The sequence below is a fragment of the Magallana gigas genome, chromosome 2 (genome assembly GCF_963853765.1).
Source record: "Magallana gigas chromosome 2, xbMagGiga1.1, whole genome shotgun sequence".
NCBI classification, from domain to species: Eukaryota; Metazoa; Mollusca; class Bivalvia; order Ostreida; family Ostreidae; genus Magallana; species Magallana gigas.
In genome coordinates, this window is record NC_088854.1 from 3,686,663 (window position 1) to 3,704,406 (window position 17,744).

General features: G+C 35.3%; 2 protein-coding genes across 5 annotated transcripts; one reads left to right on the forward strand and one right to left on the reverse strand.

Annotated features, from left to right (window-relative positions):
* Positions 1-1,740: 1,740 nt before the first annotated feature.
* Positions 1,741-5,593, forward strand: LOC105321676 (polyprenol reductase). 2 transcript variants are annotated; one of them, XM_011420047.4, is made up of 5 exons: positions 1,741-1,978; positions 2,387-2,532; positions 3,270-3,470; positions 3,863-3,982; positions 4,189-5,593. In XM_011420047.4, exons 1-5 carry the CDS (start codon positions 1,803-1,805, stop codon positions 4,491-4,493), a joined length of 948 nt encoding a protein of 315 aa, XP_011418349.3. In that variant the 5' UTR covers positions 1,741-1,802; the 3' UTR covers positions 4,494-5,593. The 2 variants fall into 2 exon arrangements, with proteins under 2 accessions (XP_011418349.3, XP_065930637.1); XM_066074565.1 differs by lacking the exon at positions 1,741-1,978 and having other exon boundaries at positions 2,403-2,532; positions 3,215-3,470.
* A 618-nt stretch (positions 5,594-6,211) lies between these two features.
* On the reverse strand, positions 6,212-17,158 carry LOC105321678 (V-type proton ATPase catalytic subunit A). 3 transcript variants are annotated; one of them, XM_034447056.2, is made up of 15 exons: positions 17,098-17,158; positions 13,601-13,694; positions 12,446-12,574; positions 12,168-12,257; positions 10,778-10,902; positions 10,548-10,685; positions 10,183-10,334; positions 9,631-9,793; positions 9,424-9,532; positions 8,972-9,209; positions 8,549-8,756; positions 8,332-8,391; positions 8,135-8,229; positions 7,829-8,000; positions 6,212-7,270 (listed from the first exon to the last, which is right to left on the reverse strand). In XM_034447056.2, exons 1-15 carry the CDS (start codon positions 17,098-17,100, stop codon positions 7,178-7,180), a joined length of 1,869 nt encoding a protein of 622 aa, XP_034302947.1. In that variant the 5' UTR covers positions 17,101-17,158; the 3' UTR covers positions 6,212-7,177. The 3 variants fall into 3 exon arrangements, with proteins under 3 accessions (XP_034302947.1, XP_034302948.1, XP_065930638.1); XM_034447057.2 differs by lacking the exon at positions 17,098-17,158 and adding an exon at positions 14,427-14,672; XM_066074566.1 differs by lacking the exon at positions 17,098-17,158 and adding an exon at positions 13,854-13,913.
* Positions 17,159-17,744: the final 586 nt, after the last annotated feature.

Sequence of the window (17,744 nt, forward strand, 5' to 3'; positions counted from 1 at the left end):
TAAATTGCTTTTCCCTCTATATTTTATTATCGGAATGAACCATGGCATCAAATACAAATTTATACTATTTAAGATAAATAAAATTAAAATTATCATCAAGAAAAATGTTACAATTTCTTCACCTAATTGATATTTTGACCTTTTTGCACTGATAAAACGCTATTTTTATCCAGTTCCAATTTAACATGTAATAAATTTATTTAAAAGTCTCAAACTTCTTCTCAAATTTTGATAAACTTGTCAGAAAAAGCTTAAAATTTCAGAAAATAAAACAAAAATTATAGGTCTATTATGTAAAATTTGAGATATGGCATGAAATAAGCTGCTTTTAGGCTAAAATTGGAATTCATTTTTCTTTGACTTAAATTATTAATTATAAGTTAAATTTGCCAATATATGTCGATATAAATATTGAAAAATTGTAAAATTATGTTTTTCGTCACAAAATGAAGATATCCTAATGCAAAAACTATCTGGAAATTTTGTTTGAACTGAAAATAAGGATTGGCTGTTCGTTCGCCCTAAAACGCGCTCGCCCTTGACGCCGTTCGCTCTAGTTTCCGTTCGCATTGGTCCGTTCGCTCTTGACGCCGTTCGCACTGGGTCCGTTCGCCTTATTTTTATATAGGATTAATTTATATATTTGTTGTGTATTCTGATCAATTTAAACATTATGAAGATATATATCAATTAATGAAAATAATACCACTTCTATAAATGATGATCATTTGACTTACGGTGGCATAACGTTACGAAAACTTGTGAATTGATTTATTTTATTTTATTAATGCTACTAAATTTAATCTTCTTATGTATTTATTGTGTAATAATAATAAATTTTACCTCATAATATAACCGTATCATAATTATGAAATTTGTGGTTTTTGACAAGGGACCTATATATCAGAGAGCAGTCTTTGCAAAGTTACAATTAAAAAAAAAACAACATGTACAGTTGCTGTATATAACTTTAAAAAGGATATACCGCTACATGCTTGTCTCCCCACACACAGTTATAAATAAGTATGCAGACTAATTGTGCACCCGCCCGTTATGATTGCTCTGGAAATGCGTCATATTAAATAATAATGGAGCTTTGAATGAAATTACGACTTCAAATAGAACCAGGTGTAGTTTTCCTATGCTATGACAATGTATGTAATATATACGCCAATAAACTACTACTACATATAAAATTATACACAAATTTGTGATTGTTCAAGCTATATAATTCACATTATGTCTTATGTTATTTATCAATAATACGTATACATATAGATAGCTATTAAACTTAATTTACTCAAGGTATATGTTTATATCTTATGGCGTTATGTATCTTATTTAGAGATCAAAGGATTGCGTTACGTAAATTCTTCAAAGATACATTGTAGAACAGGTGATATTAATCATCAACTAAGCTTCTCAATGAGCCAATTAAGGTCTCAATTTCTTTAATTGTTTAAAAAAAACACCAAGCGGATCATTATAAAAACAAGACGACGGTTATCGACAATTAACGGCAATATAGGAAGCTAAAGTGACGGTACTCTAAAACAACTGAGTTATGAAAAATGTTCATTTTCTTCTTAAAAACCTTCCGCCACAAAAAATAGTCTCATACTACACTCTGTAAATATGTAATTTTTCCTTTACTATTTCATTTAAGATAGTTTAATTGGCAGATAGCCTATGAACAAGAGTGTGATTTTAGAGTGCCGAAATAGCGAGGTGCCGAATACTGTATTTTACTACAGAATGTCGAACCCGTTCGATTAGATTATGGTAAATAAAAAAGCGATGCCATGGTGTATCTAAATTATATATGGTTAATTCTTTCTTTCGGAATTATTTTAGGATTTATTGTTATAAATAGTGAACGATTAAAGTTGAATTTAGTATTAAATTTATATGTCTTTGGAAAACTAAGAAATTTGCAGGAATTTAGTTTGACCTCGCACTTTCTTCAAGTCCCGAAAAGGTAAAAGTTTCACGTTTTAAATGTTAGATGGAAAAATTACATTTTCACATTTCTGCGAAATAATTTATGTTGTCAATGCATTTGTTTTATCTATTCTTACAAAATATCAAGCAAATTGCTGACAAGCTCAGAAGACAAAGAAATTTGATGTATAGGCTAGAACTGGCTTCTGATATTTATTTCGTTGGATAATATTTTCTGCAGATTTACATACAGCAGAGACATAACATATGTTATTTATGTCTCTGCATACAGCTGGAAAAAAATAAATTAGGATATTGTGAATGTGGAAAAGATTATTTTTAAAATCTCATTTGTGTCTTCTTCATTACTGAAAAGCCTGTTTTCTGCCCTTATAATGAACTGTTGGCCAATTGTTAAAATTATAAGATACTTTGTTGTTTGTAGATGGTTCTGGCATTTCTACTGCAGTGGCCTTTTTATACACACTGCCCTGCTGACTGTGATGGTGTATTCGGTATTCGTTGCGGACAAATTCCCTGAAGAAGTTTCTCTTTTTCTGGGATACATTAGAATCCCAGCATCAGAGTCAGGTATACTCCGAAACAATGTTCTTAAACACATGGGTCCGAGTTATAGTTTTAGATGACTGCATATATATACTCAGAAATAATGTTCTCAAATGTAAGTGTTTACAATTCCCACTGACTTCATGAAAACATGACCACTCTGCATGGATACTATTAAAGGTAGCTCGGCAGAGGCATGCTAAACAGAGCTGGTGCTGGCAAGCGCTCACCAAAATTTTCTGTACCTGTAACACAAAATTTCAGGAGTGTGCAAGAACTAAAACTCTGTACAGCAGAGCAAGCGATCGCAAGTGCTTGTCAAAATTTATGTTTTAGGTATAGGGAATGGTAAGCGCTCGCAATCGCTTGCTCTGCTGTGCAGGCCTCTGCTGTGCTAAACTTGCTTCAGGTAGCCCTGGCTATTGGCTCCAAGAGTCTTTGATATCCAACTTTGTCGAGTCTATGTTCTATTACTATATATACTAGTATATGCAAACACATCGCTTGTTTGTTTATTTTCCAACAGAAGAATTTTTTTTAAAGTTAAAATTGTAGTTATTATTATTTTTTTTATTGTTTTCTCAATGAAGAATACACTTGTTTTAAACATTATGGTTCCTTTTGAATATCACTGATTATTCTAGGTACATCTGTATGTATTACTGATTATTCTAGGTACATCTGTATGTATTACTGATTATTCTAGGTACATCTGTATGTATTAAACATGGAGCCTGGGAATGACTTGACAATCATTTCAGAGTTGCTCCCTCCTGCCCAGATCCTGGCTGTTTTGTTGATGGGTGAAGTACAGATGATTCGACGACTGACCGAGTGTATTTTTGTCAACAGCTACTCGGCTAGCACCATGAGTGTCGTTATTTATCTGACCGGGGTCTTTTTCTACTGCTTCCAGGGAATCAGTATTGTCTGCCTCATGCAGGAGAAAACTCTCACACTTAGTAAGTACATATGTATCTGGATTACATCTTCCACATATAAATCCATCAAAAGGTGAATACAGGAAAAAACTGAAGTATTTAGGTAACAGGTATCTCTTCACACTCTGTGTCTGGGTCATAGAACTCTCTTGAATGGGCATTGTATTTCTTAAAATGTATCTACTACTTACCCATAAATTCTTTCTGTGTTAATTGTATTTTATATAAAATTACCTTGAAAAAAACACCTCAACTAACATTTAATGTAACAGCTATTGAATAATTGAATGATTAACTTTTGTACCAGTACTTGAATTTTCACTCGAATGTTATATTGAATAATATGATAAATATTTCTTAAATTCTCACTTGAATGTAATACCTGTATTGCATTAATTACTGTCTTATTACAGGTGCTATCTGGAGTGATCTCCAGTGGTACAACTACCTGCTCATCACCATGTTCCTCTACTTTAGCTACAAGCAGCATATTCTCAACAACATTCTGTCCAGTCTCAGGTGTAATGAGCAAGGCATGTACAGTTATATAGTTTTATGTTCTTTGTAAGAGCTGTTGTCACTGCCAAGACTTTCTCACAAGGATAGACTTATTATAAGTTTGTACTACCAGGTATGTTATATATTTTCTGAATTACCTCCCTTCCATGAGCAGTGGCCACTACTGACAAGCACCTGTTATCTCTGATATGTTTGTTAATTCTGAATTCTCTCCCTTTAGGTGCTGTGGTCACCGACAAGCACCTGATACCAGAGGGGGACCTGTTCCAGCACTCGTCCTGTCCCCACTTCTTCATGGAGATTCTCATCTACAGCGTCTACTGTGCCATGTTCTGGTGGAGACACACCGTGTGTAACTCCGTCGGGCTCTTTGTGTTGGTGAACCAGCTTTTGGCCGGACATCTTGCTCATAGATGGTATCAGGAGAACTTCCCTAATTATCCAAGGGAGAGAACCCCTGTTATACCTCTTGTTCATTATAGCAGACTGGCAGGGGTTCCACCACCAAAGAAAAAGAAATGCTAGTCCCTACTCAGAAAATTCTTGCATATTTGTTAGAGAATTTTCATTTCTATGAAAATTTATTTTAAGGCAGGAAATACTTTCTAGTCTGAACTATTCAGGAAAATTATGCATACATGTAAGTTGTTCTTCATATTTTTTTCTGTGCAAATTTATATCAAAATCAGGGGGAAATTTTCTAATCATACTTGTGAATCATTTTTCATTGTCTTATTTTTAATCCAAATTAATAATAAGGGAAAAGCATGCCAATCACTTCTTGGTAACAGTAAGTGGGTACATTAGATGTGGATTTTGCATGAATTTAGACACAAAAAAAGGTTGAAAAATTCCTTATTTGTAAACAATATGCACATCACATAAAAAATTTGTATGTAGTGTCTTCAGGCCATGAAAATTGGTAAATATCTTGTGAAATGATGTTAGATTTATTGGAATGCATGTCTGTATATAATTAGCAACATTTGATTCAAAAACGTACTGTATCACAGCTTTCAAATTGTTATGATTCTATTGTTTCTTTGTCTTCTTTCCATGTAGTGAAAATTGAAATAATTACTTTCTTCTAAAAATAGAGATATGATGAAGATACAACAAATGATATAACTATCCCATATTTCCTGTAGGCCGAAAATTCACAAAACCCATAGACAGCAGACAAGTGTTATAAAAATTACTTATAACACTTCTTGATGTGGTTTAAGTAGCTCATGCACTGGAATTGCTACAAATTTCAAGAAATCTGTGAGCATAAAGCAAACAATATTTGTTTTAAAGTCTCCGAAGTTTCTAGTTGGCAAAGACATTTATTCCAGTGCGAAAAAGAAACTTAAATCTCATTTGCTTTCTCTCAGACTCCTGCAGCTTTGTCCCTCAAGCCAAACTTCCTTTTGCATACATGTGAACATCTGCTAGCCAAGGGTTCTGATCCATACTCTATTCTGTTGAACAGGAGAGCGGATTGTAAACCCTTGGCTAACTGAGAATACATAGTTCTTGTTTAAAATCTTTTTTATTTTTCTATCAAACTACGCAAATTCATTATAAAAATGCCATGTTGAGATCAGTAATATTTTTGAAGAATAAACTTCTATTTTTGTGCAGTCTGTGTTTTCTTTGTAAAGGATTTTATGTCGCCAACAACCGGTAGATTGTACTTGAAGGTTAAATTCAGATATATCAATCAGTGAGACCCAGATGTAAAATCAGAGGGGATTATCATTTGAATGAAAGAAGCACTCATAATTTGATTGGAATTACTTGATTATATTTTGCTTTTTTTTTTATTCATGCCAGAATTCTATGAATTGGAAAACCCCATTCTATTGAACACAGTCTTCTAATGTTTACTGGTAGTTGTAATGTTTACTGGTAGTTATATTGTTTACTGATAGTAGTATTGTTTACAGGTAGTAGTATTGTTTAAAGGTAGTTGTATTGTTTACTGATAGTATCGTTTACTGATAGTAGTATCGTTTACTGATAGTAGTATCGTTCACAGGTAGTAGTATTGTTTACAGGTAGTAGTAGTTTACAGGTAGTAGTATTCTTTACAGGTAGTAGTATTCTTTACAGGTAGTTTACAGGTAGAAGTATTGTTAACTGGAAGTAATACTGTTTACCGGTACCCATGCAGTGTTGTCTGACAACTGTAATACTATTCCTGTCCTAAAAGATTTGGCTGTTTTTCATTGCTTTCTTTAGAATGAAAACAAAACAAATTTATAAATATCTGCATATTTATGTTTCCTCTTGGTTATTAATATGTACAGAGTTTTAAATACTAGTATGGATTGTTTCATTGCAATGTTTGTACAATGGCTTGAGCTATAAACTAAAATCATACAACTTGCACAAAGACTATCACATTCATTGTATACGAGATAAAAAAAGAACAGGATTTATCGTAACCCAATACATTATCTATGAAAACTTCAATCGCAAGAAAGTTCTAAAGAAATTACAAACATATATTTAAATTAAACCATAAATATATAAAGACTCAACCTATGTTATTTCCCATGCAATAATTTAGTTTTACAATATTTTTATCAATTAATAAACAGAAGTGTATAGTAATAAATAATCAGTGTCAGGGTATAACTCAACTGAAGATGATATGGCTGCATCAGTAAAATGTATTTGTTCATTGTTGAATGGTCAGCACTAAATGAAGCACACACGAGGTAAACATGGAATGTTTCACTGATAAAGTCTACTTATGTAGTTTTAGACTCCAACAACAGATGTACAGTAATATAATAGCACTCAATAAATCTACTAATGTACAATTAATTCAAAATGCCCATCAACTCATGCTGAAGTGGACACATAATTTTACTCTACGAACTTGGAGGACTCTGCAATGTCCATAATATGAATTTCTTAATTTTAGAGGACTCTGCAATATACACAATATGAATTCCTAATGAATGAAATCCTTTAGACAACTGTATTAATTATCTTATCAGTAGTGAACCTTCAACTCTTGCTGATCACACTTGGGACTATTAACACCAATCATACACAGTTACCTTTGTCATGGAAGCATCTGACACTATCAAGCAAAATTTGACTAGAATAATAATGTCTGCAGAGTTTCACAATTTTCAATACAATTTCCACGTACATACTGTCCTAACACGTTAAGTCTACATTTTTTAGTCCTAATTTGCTACTAATTGTTCTCAGTCCTCCAGATTCCTGAAAGCTGTCTGCATTTCTTCGTGTAAATCATCGTAATCCTGTTTGATTTTCCTCTCGCCATCTTTGACTGGGTCCTGTAAGATTAAATACCAATAGTAATAATGAAAGGTAACTGTCATTGGTAACAGATTCAAGTACCAGTTATGGTCACTGATTTACCTTGTATTTACATGACTGTACTAAACATACTGCACTACTGGATTACTAGAGCACCCATTTACAGGATGCATGTTACGGTATTATAGCTTATTTTAGTGTCAGGGTAATTTTTTTTAAGTGTTGACACTTTCTACACAAATTATTTTTATAGTTCAGTTCGAACTTTGGAATATCACTTTACTGAAACAGTGAAAGTTTGTAGAAACATTAAATCTATTTCAAAAGTTCTTTTAGATCTCCAAAAAGGGTATCAGATCTATCAGATGCACAGATCAAAGATTCAATTTTAGAACAGGAGCTCAAACGAGAACAAATGATCAGAGATAAAAATATGAACAGAAAATTATTCAGAGTTAAATGATATCAGTACAATGTACTCAAATGCATGTATTGCTAATGCCCACTCATCTTTCATTTTACAATGAAATTGATCGCCCCAGTCTCATTTTTGAAGTGTATATTTAAGAACTGACCTTGAACTTCATACTGCTGAGCTTGTAGATGATATCGTTCATCTGGTCACGGATGATGGCCCAGGTGATCTTGTTCTCACTCTGAGCCGTGCTCTCTACCGAGTGTCTGGCCATGTCATAGAAAGCAATGATGTTCTTCAACATTCCTACTGTCTTGTAGAATGGACAGAATCTGAAACAAATTAGAGGACATGTACCACATTCATTCCCATCTAACAAAATGGATTATTACTTTTTAAATCTTCCTTTCAGTGTTTGCAAAACAAGGATCACTAATTACGATTTAGGATAAAATGAATCCCATACCTGTCGTAAGGTGTGTATCCATTCTGTTGGAGGAAATCATCCTTGATCAGTTTGGCCACCTCTAGCGTGATCTTGTCTGCCTCTGCCAGAGATCCCTGAAATAAAAAAGCACAAGATTACAGGGATGTTGTATTTGAGTTTCCTTCTGACAACCCCGACTACTTCCTTTCTTCAAGCAGAGCATCCAACAAACTGACCTTTCCGACTAGTTGTACAATTTCAGACAGATCTTCCTCTTCTTGTAAAATTTCTTTGCACTGCAATAGAGGAGTTTTATGATTATTACTGATATATACTTAAAATGAAATTAGATAAAATTTACTGCAATTTTGTTTTGTTACATTTTGCCTCTGCATCAAATTTCTTCAATTTAAGGATCAGGAATACATGACATTAGGGTCATGGCATTCTAACCTTTGTTCGTAGGGGAGTGAAGTCTGGGAAGTTTTTGTCATAGAACTCCTCAAGAGCTCTCGTGTACTTGCTGTAGGAGATGAGCCAGTTGATGGCCGGGAAATGTTTCCTCTGGGCCAGCTTCTTCTCTAGACCCCAAAACACTTGTACAATACCCAGTGTGGCAGAGGTCACAGGGTCAGAGAAGTCACCACCAGGGGGCGACACACTAAAAGAACAAAGCAATCAGTCAATCACTCATTTACACACTCATTGTAACATATAAAGACAACTCAGATGACTCCAAACATGTATGAGGTTTTCTTTTGAATCCAATCATTCATACCTCATCTACAGAAATCTTAACATTCATCAATACAAAGACATCAAGAAATACTAAGGTAAATAGTTATCTAGCTCTTCAGTGAAGAGGGGTTTACTTACGCTCCTACGATGCTGACACTGCCCTCTCTCTCAGGATTTCCAATACATTTGACACGCCCAGCTCGCTCGTAGAAGGAGGCCAGACGAGCTCCCAAATAGGCAGGGTAACCGTAATCGGCAGGCATTTCAGCAAGACGACCTGAGATTTCTCTCAAGGCTTCGGCCCATCGAGAAGTGGAGTCAGCCATCATGGATACGTTGTAACCCATATCACGGAAATACTCAGACAAAGTAATACCTACAAGGAAGATTTTATAATAACATTTTCTTTCCTATGATTGTGTCATTACCATATGAACATAATTTAATGAAATGTATGGCTGGTCAAAATCATTGTCCCCTATTATTTGCAAGCAATGAAGGACAATGAATGACAATCACTAGAGATATTTCTTCTTTCCCAACAAGTTTACACCAATGACACTTTTACATTAGAGGACATTACTCCGTACCAGTGTAAATGGAGGCCTCTCTGGCAGCGACAGGCATGTTGGATGTGTTGGCCACAAGGGCGGTTCTCTTCATGATGCTCTCAGGTTTACCCTCAACCTCCATGGTCAGCTACAGGAAACAAGAAATGCATGTAATGAGGATCTCGAGAATTAGTCATACAACAGCAAGAAATACACCTCCAATATTCAATGTCACGTTAGACATACCTCAGGGAAATCTCTCAATACTTCGGACATTTCATTCCCTCGCTCCCCACACCCGACGTAGATGATGACATCACTGTTGGAGTACTTGGACAAGGACTGGGAGATGACAGTTTTACCACACCCAAAGGCTCCGGGGATAGCTGTTGTCCCTCCCTGTACACATCTATATAAAATACAAAGTTGTTTTATTTCCAATTGTACTGAACTGTTTTAGGTCAACAAAATTATCAATAGGGTCATTGCTTTCAGCTACCGTTTTTACAATAACTTTTTTTTAAAAGATGAATTCATAAAATAATAAGACATACGGCAAGAAGATACAAATCCAATTTACTCAGAATCTATGAAAATCAAAACCACTACAAAAAGAACTGCATGTATTACTTCGCTAGCCATGGGTTGGATTCATTATTCTCATCTCAGGAGAGGAAAGTAACGAATTGGACACTTGGCTATTGAAGATACTTAACACTTGTTTGTACATATTCATCAAAAATGACAAATTTATAACTGTATGTAATTAAAGCTGTTAACAGACAGACGGACACTCACGGGAACAGGGCGTCCAGCACCCTCTGTCCGGTAAGGAGGGGGTGGTTCCCGGCCAGTTTCTCAGTGACCGGTCGGAGCTGACGGACGGGCCACACCTGTAACATGGTGTACTTGGACTTCTCTCCGTCAAACTCTGTCTCCAGCACCACATCCTACAACAGACAATCACAACACATTGTTATCACATTGCCTACACTCACTTCAATACTCTTCTCTCTAAACAGAGGCTCATCACAATGTGGAGATGGCAACTGATTTCAATGTTTCCGCTATTCACAAACCCTTAATCAATAAGGCCTAGCACTTGTGGTGGAAAGGAACTGCCTGTCTGATGGTCCTGACAAGTGACCAGTCTATATACTTACATTGACTGTGTACTCCCCAGGGTCTGCGATCCAGGTCACCGTTCCGCGGGTTTTGGGAGGGAGCATGATCTTGTGTTTGACCAGGATGTTCTCGTACACCATTCCGTACACATCACCTCCCGTCACATGACTGCCAACCTGGAATTTGATTGGTAGAGTTGATTGATCAAATGTCATTTGAATTAGTAAAGAAAATTGTGAGAAAAAAAATTGATGTTTTTGAGACGTACCCTGACATTGCCAAATGGTTCAAACTCCCACGTCTTCACTCTGTCTAGAGCAGGTGTGTTCACACCTTTTGGAATGTAGATACTCTGGGTCATTTTGTTAATTTCCTCCAGTGGACGCTGAATACCTGAAATCAGACATTGCTCTCACAAATACATCAGACAATCTTCACTGACAAACATAAAAACTAGAGGTACTGTGAGCAAGCTCACAATTGATACCCCCCGCTAAAAAAAAATCATAACGCGTGTATTTTTGCTATTATAGAAAATATTGGATGAATCTATTTCCCTGTCCATTTTCTATAAATAACAACTGCTTTATTTTTGAAAACTGTTAATTTTTAGCTTCTAATATTTCCATTAATACAAGACATGACACAGACAGAATTTAGCTTTTTTGAAACAATGACCTTGAACTTTCTCAATTGACCTTGGGTCAAGGTCATGACACACCCTTAGGTCATAAGCAATCTTTGTGTGAAGTAAGAACTTCCAATGTTTCCCCATAAGAAAGATATGGACCGGACACGAATTTTGCATTTTTTCTGCCAGTGACCTTGACCTTGCCCAAATGACCTTGGGTCAAGGTCATGACACACCCTTAGGTCATAAGCAAACTTTGTGTGAAGTAAGAACATCCAATGTTTCCCCATAAGAAAGATATGGACCGGACACGAATTTTGCACTTTTTCTGCCAGTGACCTTGACCTTGCCCGAATGACCTTGGGTCAAGGTCATGACACACCCTTAGGTCATAAGCAATCTTTGTGTGAAGTAAGAACTTCCAATGATTCTTCATAAGAAAGATATGGACCGGACACGAATTTTGCACTTTTTCTGCCAGTGACCTTGACCTTGCCCGAATGACCTTGAGTCAAGGTCATGGCACACCCTTAGGTCATAAGCAATCTTTGTGTGAAGTAAGACCTTCCAATGTTTCTCCATTAGAAAGATATGGACCGGACACGAATTTTGCACTTTTTCTGCCAGTGACCTTGACCTTGCCCAAATGACCTTGGGTCAAGGTCATGACACACCCTTAGGTCATAAGCAATCTTTGTGTGAAGTAAGAACTTCCAATGTTTCTCCATAAGAAAGATATGGACCGGACACAATTGCACAGACAGACAGACGGACAGACAGACAGACAGACAGACGGACAGACGGACGGACGGACAAGGTGATTCCTATATACCCCCCCAAACTTTGTTTGCGGGGGGTATAAAAATCTTAATGTTGAAACCAAAGGGTACATAATTTATATATACATTAAATGAGAACCAGAAAGCAATACTGAACTTCTATATTTTTTTCTGAATTTGATTCAACTCTCCACCTGACGGTAAAGTGTAGATGTCCTTTCAATGAGTGATACTAGGTACTGACTTACCATCAAAGATGGAACCCATAATTCCGGGCCCCAGTTCCACTGACAGGAGTTTCCCGGTCCTCATCACAGGGTCACCCACCGTCACACCAGCTGGGGTAGGTCAAGGTCATTAACAGAAAACATTTCTACAAGACTAACTATATACCAGGGGTATTTCTCAAGTGTTTTCTAACCTTTGTCAAATAATTTATTTTCTTTGTATATAAAAACAAAGTCATCAATAATAAATATTAGTGTATAAACATAATAGATCAGGTTTATGTTGAGCAGAAGGATACAGGTTTCCTCGTAGACCTGAATGGTTGCCATGTCTCCTTCCAGCCGAATGATCTCCCCCACCAGTTCCGAGTGACCGACCCTCACCAACTCGTACATAGCTGCTCCCGCCATCTGCTGGGCAGTGACCACTGACAGAGGAAACCAAACTCTCCGTTATATCTTTGTACTGGTAATTTTGATTGATTAAATAGTGCCCTAGATGTCACTGCAAACTACCCATGTAAAATTGTTTCCCAATATAAACAGTCATGGGAAATTTTTTTTTAATGCTGAGAAAAAATATTGGCAAAGTCAAAAGATGATAAGCTAAGTGTTGTCTGAATAATTTTTTTCATTTCTAAATTATCATTTTCCATCATTTTGTGTAATTATCTAAATTCATTGAGGACAATTTTCATGGATTTTAATTTTTAAACGGTCCATGGGGATGTAGTTTTGTAAATTTGCTTGAAAGCATAATAAATATAAACAGTGCTTAAAAATTTTGATTGGTGAGCTCCTTGAAATCCCAAGTGTTAATTACCACCAATACACAACTTCCAACAAGAAAATGGAGGTCAGGTCTATTAAGATTAATTCAATCTTAATATTTCTATCCCCTGCTCATGCTGATCTTCCAGAAAAACAGTCCTATGCCTAAACATCAATTTAAACTGTTCCTTTGTCATAATTTATGAAAAGTTTGGGAGCAATATGTTTTCAAATATTAGTAAGTTATACAAAGACATTTTTGTCAAATAAACGAATTCAAAGCAAGTTTACAATAAATACAGCAAAGTTCTCTGAGATACAGGACTGGTATATGTAATCCGAACTTTGACTATAAAAAATGTCTTTCTACTCTCTCTTACACACATATCAACCATGGTAATTATAAATGTGTTCTGTCCAACCCTAGTCCCACCATGATGAATCTTTCCAAAACCTTGAACTAGTGTTTGTCACATTAGGAAAATAATGAACGCTTACAGCTATCCAATATTCATGTCAACTTAGCTTATCTTTTTTACTCTTACAGTAATAAAAAAATAATAATTTCATTTTACTCTTTTTCTGACATAATGTATATCAGATTTACTATAATTGGAAAATTAATCAGTATGTTAATGGTTTACTTTGACTAGACCCTTCCCCCTGATGAACTTTGAACTTACCAGGTCCAGACACAGCATGGACATATCCAAACATGGATTCCTTGTCCGCATCTTGAATCTTGGGTAATTTACGAGCTCGCTCTAATCCTCCTGCCTGAAATGAAACATTCATAAGATTTATACATCCTATATCATGAAGAAAACTCCTAACACTGAACTCATTGAACACGCATGTTCCAGGATCTCGACTACAGTAAAGCTTCCAATCCATGTAGATTTTATCTAATATGCACAAAAAAAATACAGTTTGTACCTTAGTATCAAACTCATCTATCGGATCATATCCAAAACCTGCCATGGTGTCTTACAACTGTGTAAGTAACCTCTCAGAACCTGAATTACTGTATTACTCAGTGTCAAAATAAAGAAATAAAAATAATCCATTTTTCCCTGTCCTGAGGATGGGTCAGAATACTTTTCTCCCAAACAGAGAAAGCATTCACCTCAAGTTACCTTTTTGTTGTAATTTGACGACATTCAGCTTCAGTGTAGAAAATCATATAAGATATGGACAACCTTCAATGATGTACTGGACAGGTATGTAAATTCATTTTAATTTCAAAATCTCTTTGTGCATTCATAAGTTGTAGAATTTGTATAGTGAGAGGTTTTTTTTGTCTTCTAAGTACAAAAAAGACTGAGTATGTTTATCAAGTCTGTATTGAATTACTGTACATGAATATCAAAGCTTTATCCTTCATCATACATGGACTAGAAATTGATGCAGATTAAAATTTGTTATTGCTAGGTCATTTCAATTTCATTTTGGACTATCCTGAACATTTAACTAAATCAACATATGTGAGACCACTGAAATCCAATTTACCATGACTATCTAATGGATGGATCCTCCCTACAGCTGATTTTCCTTTGCTACGATTGAAGGTCACACACTGAATTTACATCACAGTCCACACTCCACTCACTGTACATTTATTATGATGTTATTTTTTAATTACAAATCAGACATAGTTCCAGTGTTAATTACCAGCAACAAACAACTTCCAAAAAGAGAATGGAGGTCGGGTCTATCAAAATTACATCAAAAGGCAGAGATTCTCAGTCAATGTGACTTTGTCGAGTCAGAAGAGGACCAACAGTCAGGCCTCAAATATCTTGGTAGTTAAGAACTGATGATAAGTCTCATACAACAGATCAAATATTTATGTACACATCTAGGTCGGCAGGAATTAGGATCTTATAGGACAGTGAGCAGTGTCTCTACCTGGCAAGTTAAGCCCCTCCCAAATATCAACCTGTATCAGAATATCAAAGTCATGTCTGATATTTAAACTTCTTCCTAAATTTACTACTAAAATTCATACTGCACTGTGCACACAGTAATGCATTTCTGATATTGATATTTTCATGGAGTATGTTAATGTAATTCATGGTTCTGTTTGCATTGATTGCAAATAAAATCCAAAACAAATGTCAACATAGACTAGTTAAGTAAATTTTTAAGCAATGTCTGTGATACCTTTCCAACAGCTAGGCTCCCTCAGAAATCCTAGCTGATATAATACCCCTTATATAACTTTATGTTCTTGTTCTGATTGATTGATTTTCCTTCAGGCCTCCTGGCTGTGCACTTCTTGTCTAGTCTGTATATATTTTTAAACTAACAAATGTTGCTCCCTATATAACCAGTGTACCTGGTAAGTCTCCTGGCTCTGAATTTTACCAAAACAGGATTATCACATTTTTTCATTCATTATTTAGATGGAATATGAAGGTACCTGTAGTGCTATTTGCAATGACTTTTTAAGTTTCCAATTCAATTTAAGTTCACATCAGGAGAGAAAAGTCATCAGTTTGAGAACACAGACTTCAGTGAGTTAAAAAGTTCCATCTTACATTTTAAGAAATATCAATTTTTACTGCACTGCTAATTCTATTAAAATAAAATTTTACCTTTGAGCTTTAATTGACCTAGTTTTAGAATACTAAATTCAGCACATAAATAGTATATAACAATTGAAAACAGAGCAGACTGACAAAAATCAGATCCATCACCATGATATGAAAGTCACAAACATACTGCTTATGATACAGCCTTATATATTAAACTTCCCTGAGCATGATGTCATAGCTAAGTGGCTTACAACATGCACATTAACTTATTGTTAATAATCTTTCACAACTTTGATTAAAACAAGAGCATTTCAAGCAAAGTAATATAACATAATAATGTAACATAATATTATTTTTTACATATTTTCAATATGATAATTATACACTTGTGTCTTTCTGTCTAAACTAAAATCTGTCTAAATATAAATTTTAATACATGTACCAAAACTTCTCAGACATTTTACTTAGATGTCTTTCCATTACTTGCCTGTAACAATCTTTAAAACACTCTCACAAGCCCAGTAAAATGAAATGGTGGGGTTGTTTACAGGTAAAAATGGAGACTCTTGATCCTGATGTGAATTTAACATACCCGTACTTCACTTTCCATGGTTGGTTAGGGTATTTAGGCAAATGTTTGAGGCAAGTAAAGTAGCGAATCAGTTGTAAAATCTTCCATGAATTTTTTATAAGAAAATATTTAGAGAATATATTCCTAAATTAGTTTTATAAGTCTACAACTGTACACAACTTCTTCTAGACAATGAATATACAGTTTTTTGCATGGATGGAACTGTAGCTCTACGGACCGTCAAGTTTCCAAAGAGCTAAAGTACTGCAGCTTATCAGATTGTAGTAATTCAGGGAAATTGGTAGTGGGTTACCCCTCTGGTCTGTTAAGATCCCCCTTTCAGTTATGAATGTAATCATGATATATATGGACTTGCATAGAAATTGTTCACCAACAGTGATGTTGAGATCTTAGGGTGTTGGTACCAGGTTTATAGAGACATAGGGTAATGTGGAATCATTTAATTTTGTGTCAGCCAATTTTCTTGGATTGTGGATTTTTTGCTTATCCGTGGGTATGTAATTTCATGGATGTCAGTTTTCAGTTTCAGTAGGAAAACTAATTTTTTTTTTAATTAGTTTTCGTCGAGGATGTAAATTCGTGGGTGAGGGCTACGAACTCTATGGATTCAAACGTGCTATAAAATCATTGTTCAAGTCATTTGGGACTAAAACTTTAAATAACAATAACTTACATCTCAAAAAATCATCCCATAAAGCTTCAATCATGTAAAGATTACCATTCATGTGCCTTTAGAGAATGTAGGACATTAAGAACAAATATCGGGAAAGACAAAGCAGAAAGAAGACAGGTCACAACTCAAAGTGATCCTAGACATTGCCAAGATATTTCATTTTTGAAAATGGCTCAACTACACTTGATTAAGTGTCTTGTGACATCTCGCTGAGCATTCTGAATCGATTACATTTCATCAAATTTCCAGGTGCCAATGGATTATTTTATATCCATTGTCTTCCTCAACCCATATAAATTCAAAAATTGTGCATATAAATAAATATTCAACAATAAATAAGAATTTAGCCGGTAAATAACTGTGTGAATAGGCACCTACCATAGTTGAAGTTGTCAGAAATTATCATGTGATTTGGCATACTTCCGGTTTTGCTCGATTCTTATTACTTGATATAAAACGAGTGCCCCCCCCCCCCCTTTTTTCATGTTCTTGAAAAATACAATGTCTTATGATTGTACCAATATTTATTTAAAAACGGTAAAACAAAAAGTCTTAGAATCTATGTTGATATTAGACCTGCCTAAATTTACGTTATAGGTAATTTTATTGCTTCTATCTCATGTGCGGATCCAGAATTTTTTTCCGGGGAGGGGGGGGGGTCAGAATTGAAAGTCGGAGGGAGGGCTACACTTATCATCAGAAATCTTGACAAGCAAAAAAGAAAAGAAAAAGAAAGAAGAAGAAAAGCCTAATTCCCAAAATCGTGAAATTCCTGATCGTCGGGGGGGGGGGGGGGGGGGGGCGTGGGGGGCGTAGTATACCTATAACTCCCCCCCAAAAAATCATGCCTAGGAAAAAATAAAATTCCCTATATCATGAAATTCCTAAACAGGGGGGGGGGGGGTGATGGGGGTGCCTATGTAAATTTAATAAATTTTCATTTTCCGGGGGGGAATGAATGAACGTTTATATATAAAGTAACTGTTAAGTAACGTAATGCTACTAAATTATTGTTAATATTTATC

Bases quoted from the DNA above. Each gene is read 5' to 3' on its own strand.
- LOC105321676 (XM_011420047.4), top strand. From the start codon at position 1,803: ATGGTGTATCTAAATTATATATGGTTAATTCTTTCTTTCGGAATTATT. The intron at 2,533-3,269 runs GTATACTCCGAA...CAATCATTTCAG, and splicing joins AATCCCAGCATCAGAGTCAG to AGTTGCTCCCTCCTGCCCAG. The intron at 3,983-4,188 runs GCATGTACAGTT...CTCTCCCTTTAG, and splicing joins TCTCAGGTGTAATGAGCAAG to GTGCTGTGGTCACCGACAAG.
- LOC105321678 (XM_066074566.1), bottom strand. From the start codon at position 13,898: ATGGCAGGTTTTGGATATGATCCGATAGATGAGTTTGATACTAAG. The intron at 9,533-9,630 runs GTATGTCTAACG...TGTTTCCTGTAG, and splicing joins TATTGAGAGATTTCCCTGAG to CTGACCATGGAGGTTGAGGG. The intron at 8,001-8,134 runs GTATGGGATTCA...AATTTGTTTCAG, and splicing joins GGATACACACCTTACGACAG to ATTCTGTCCATTCTACAAGA.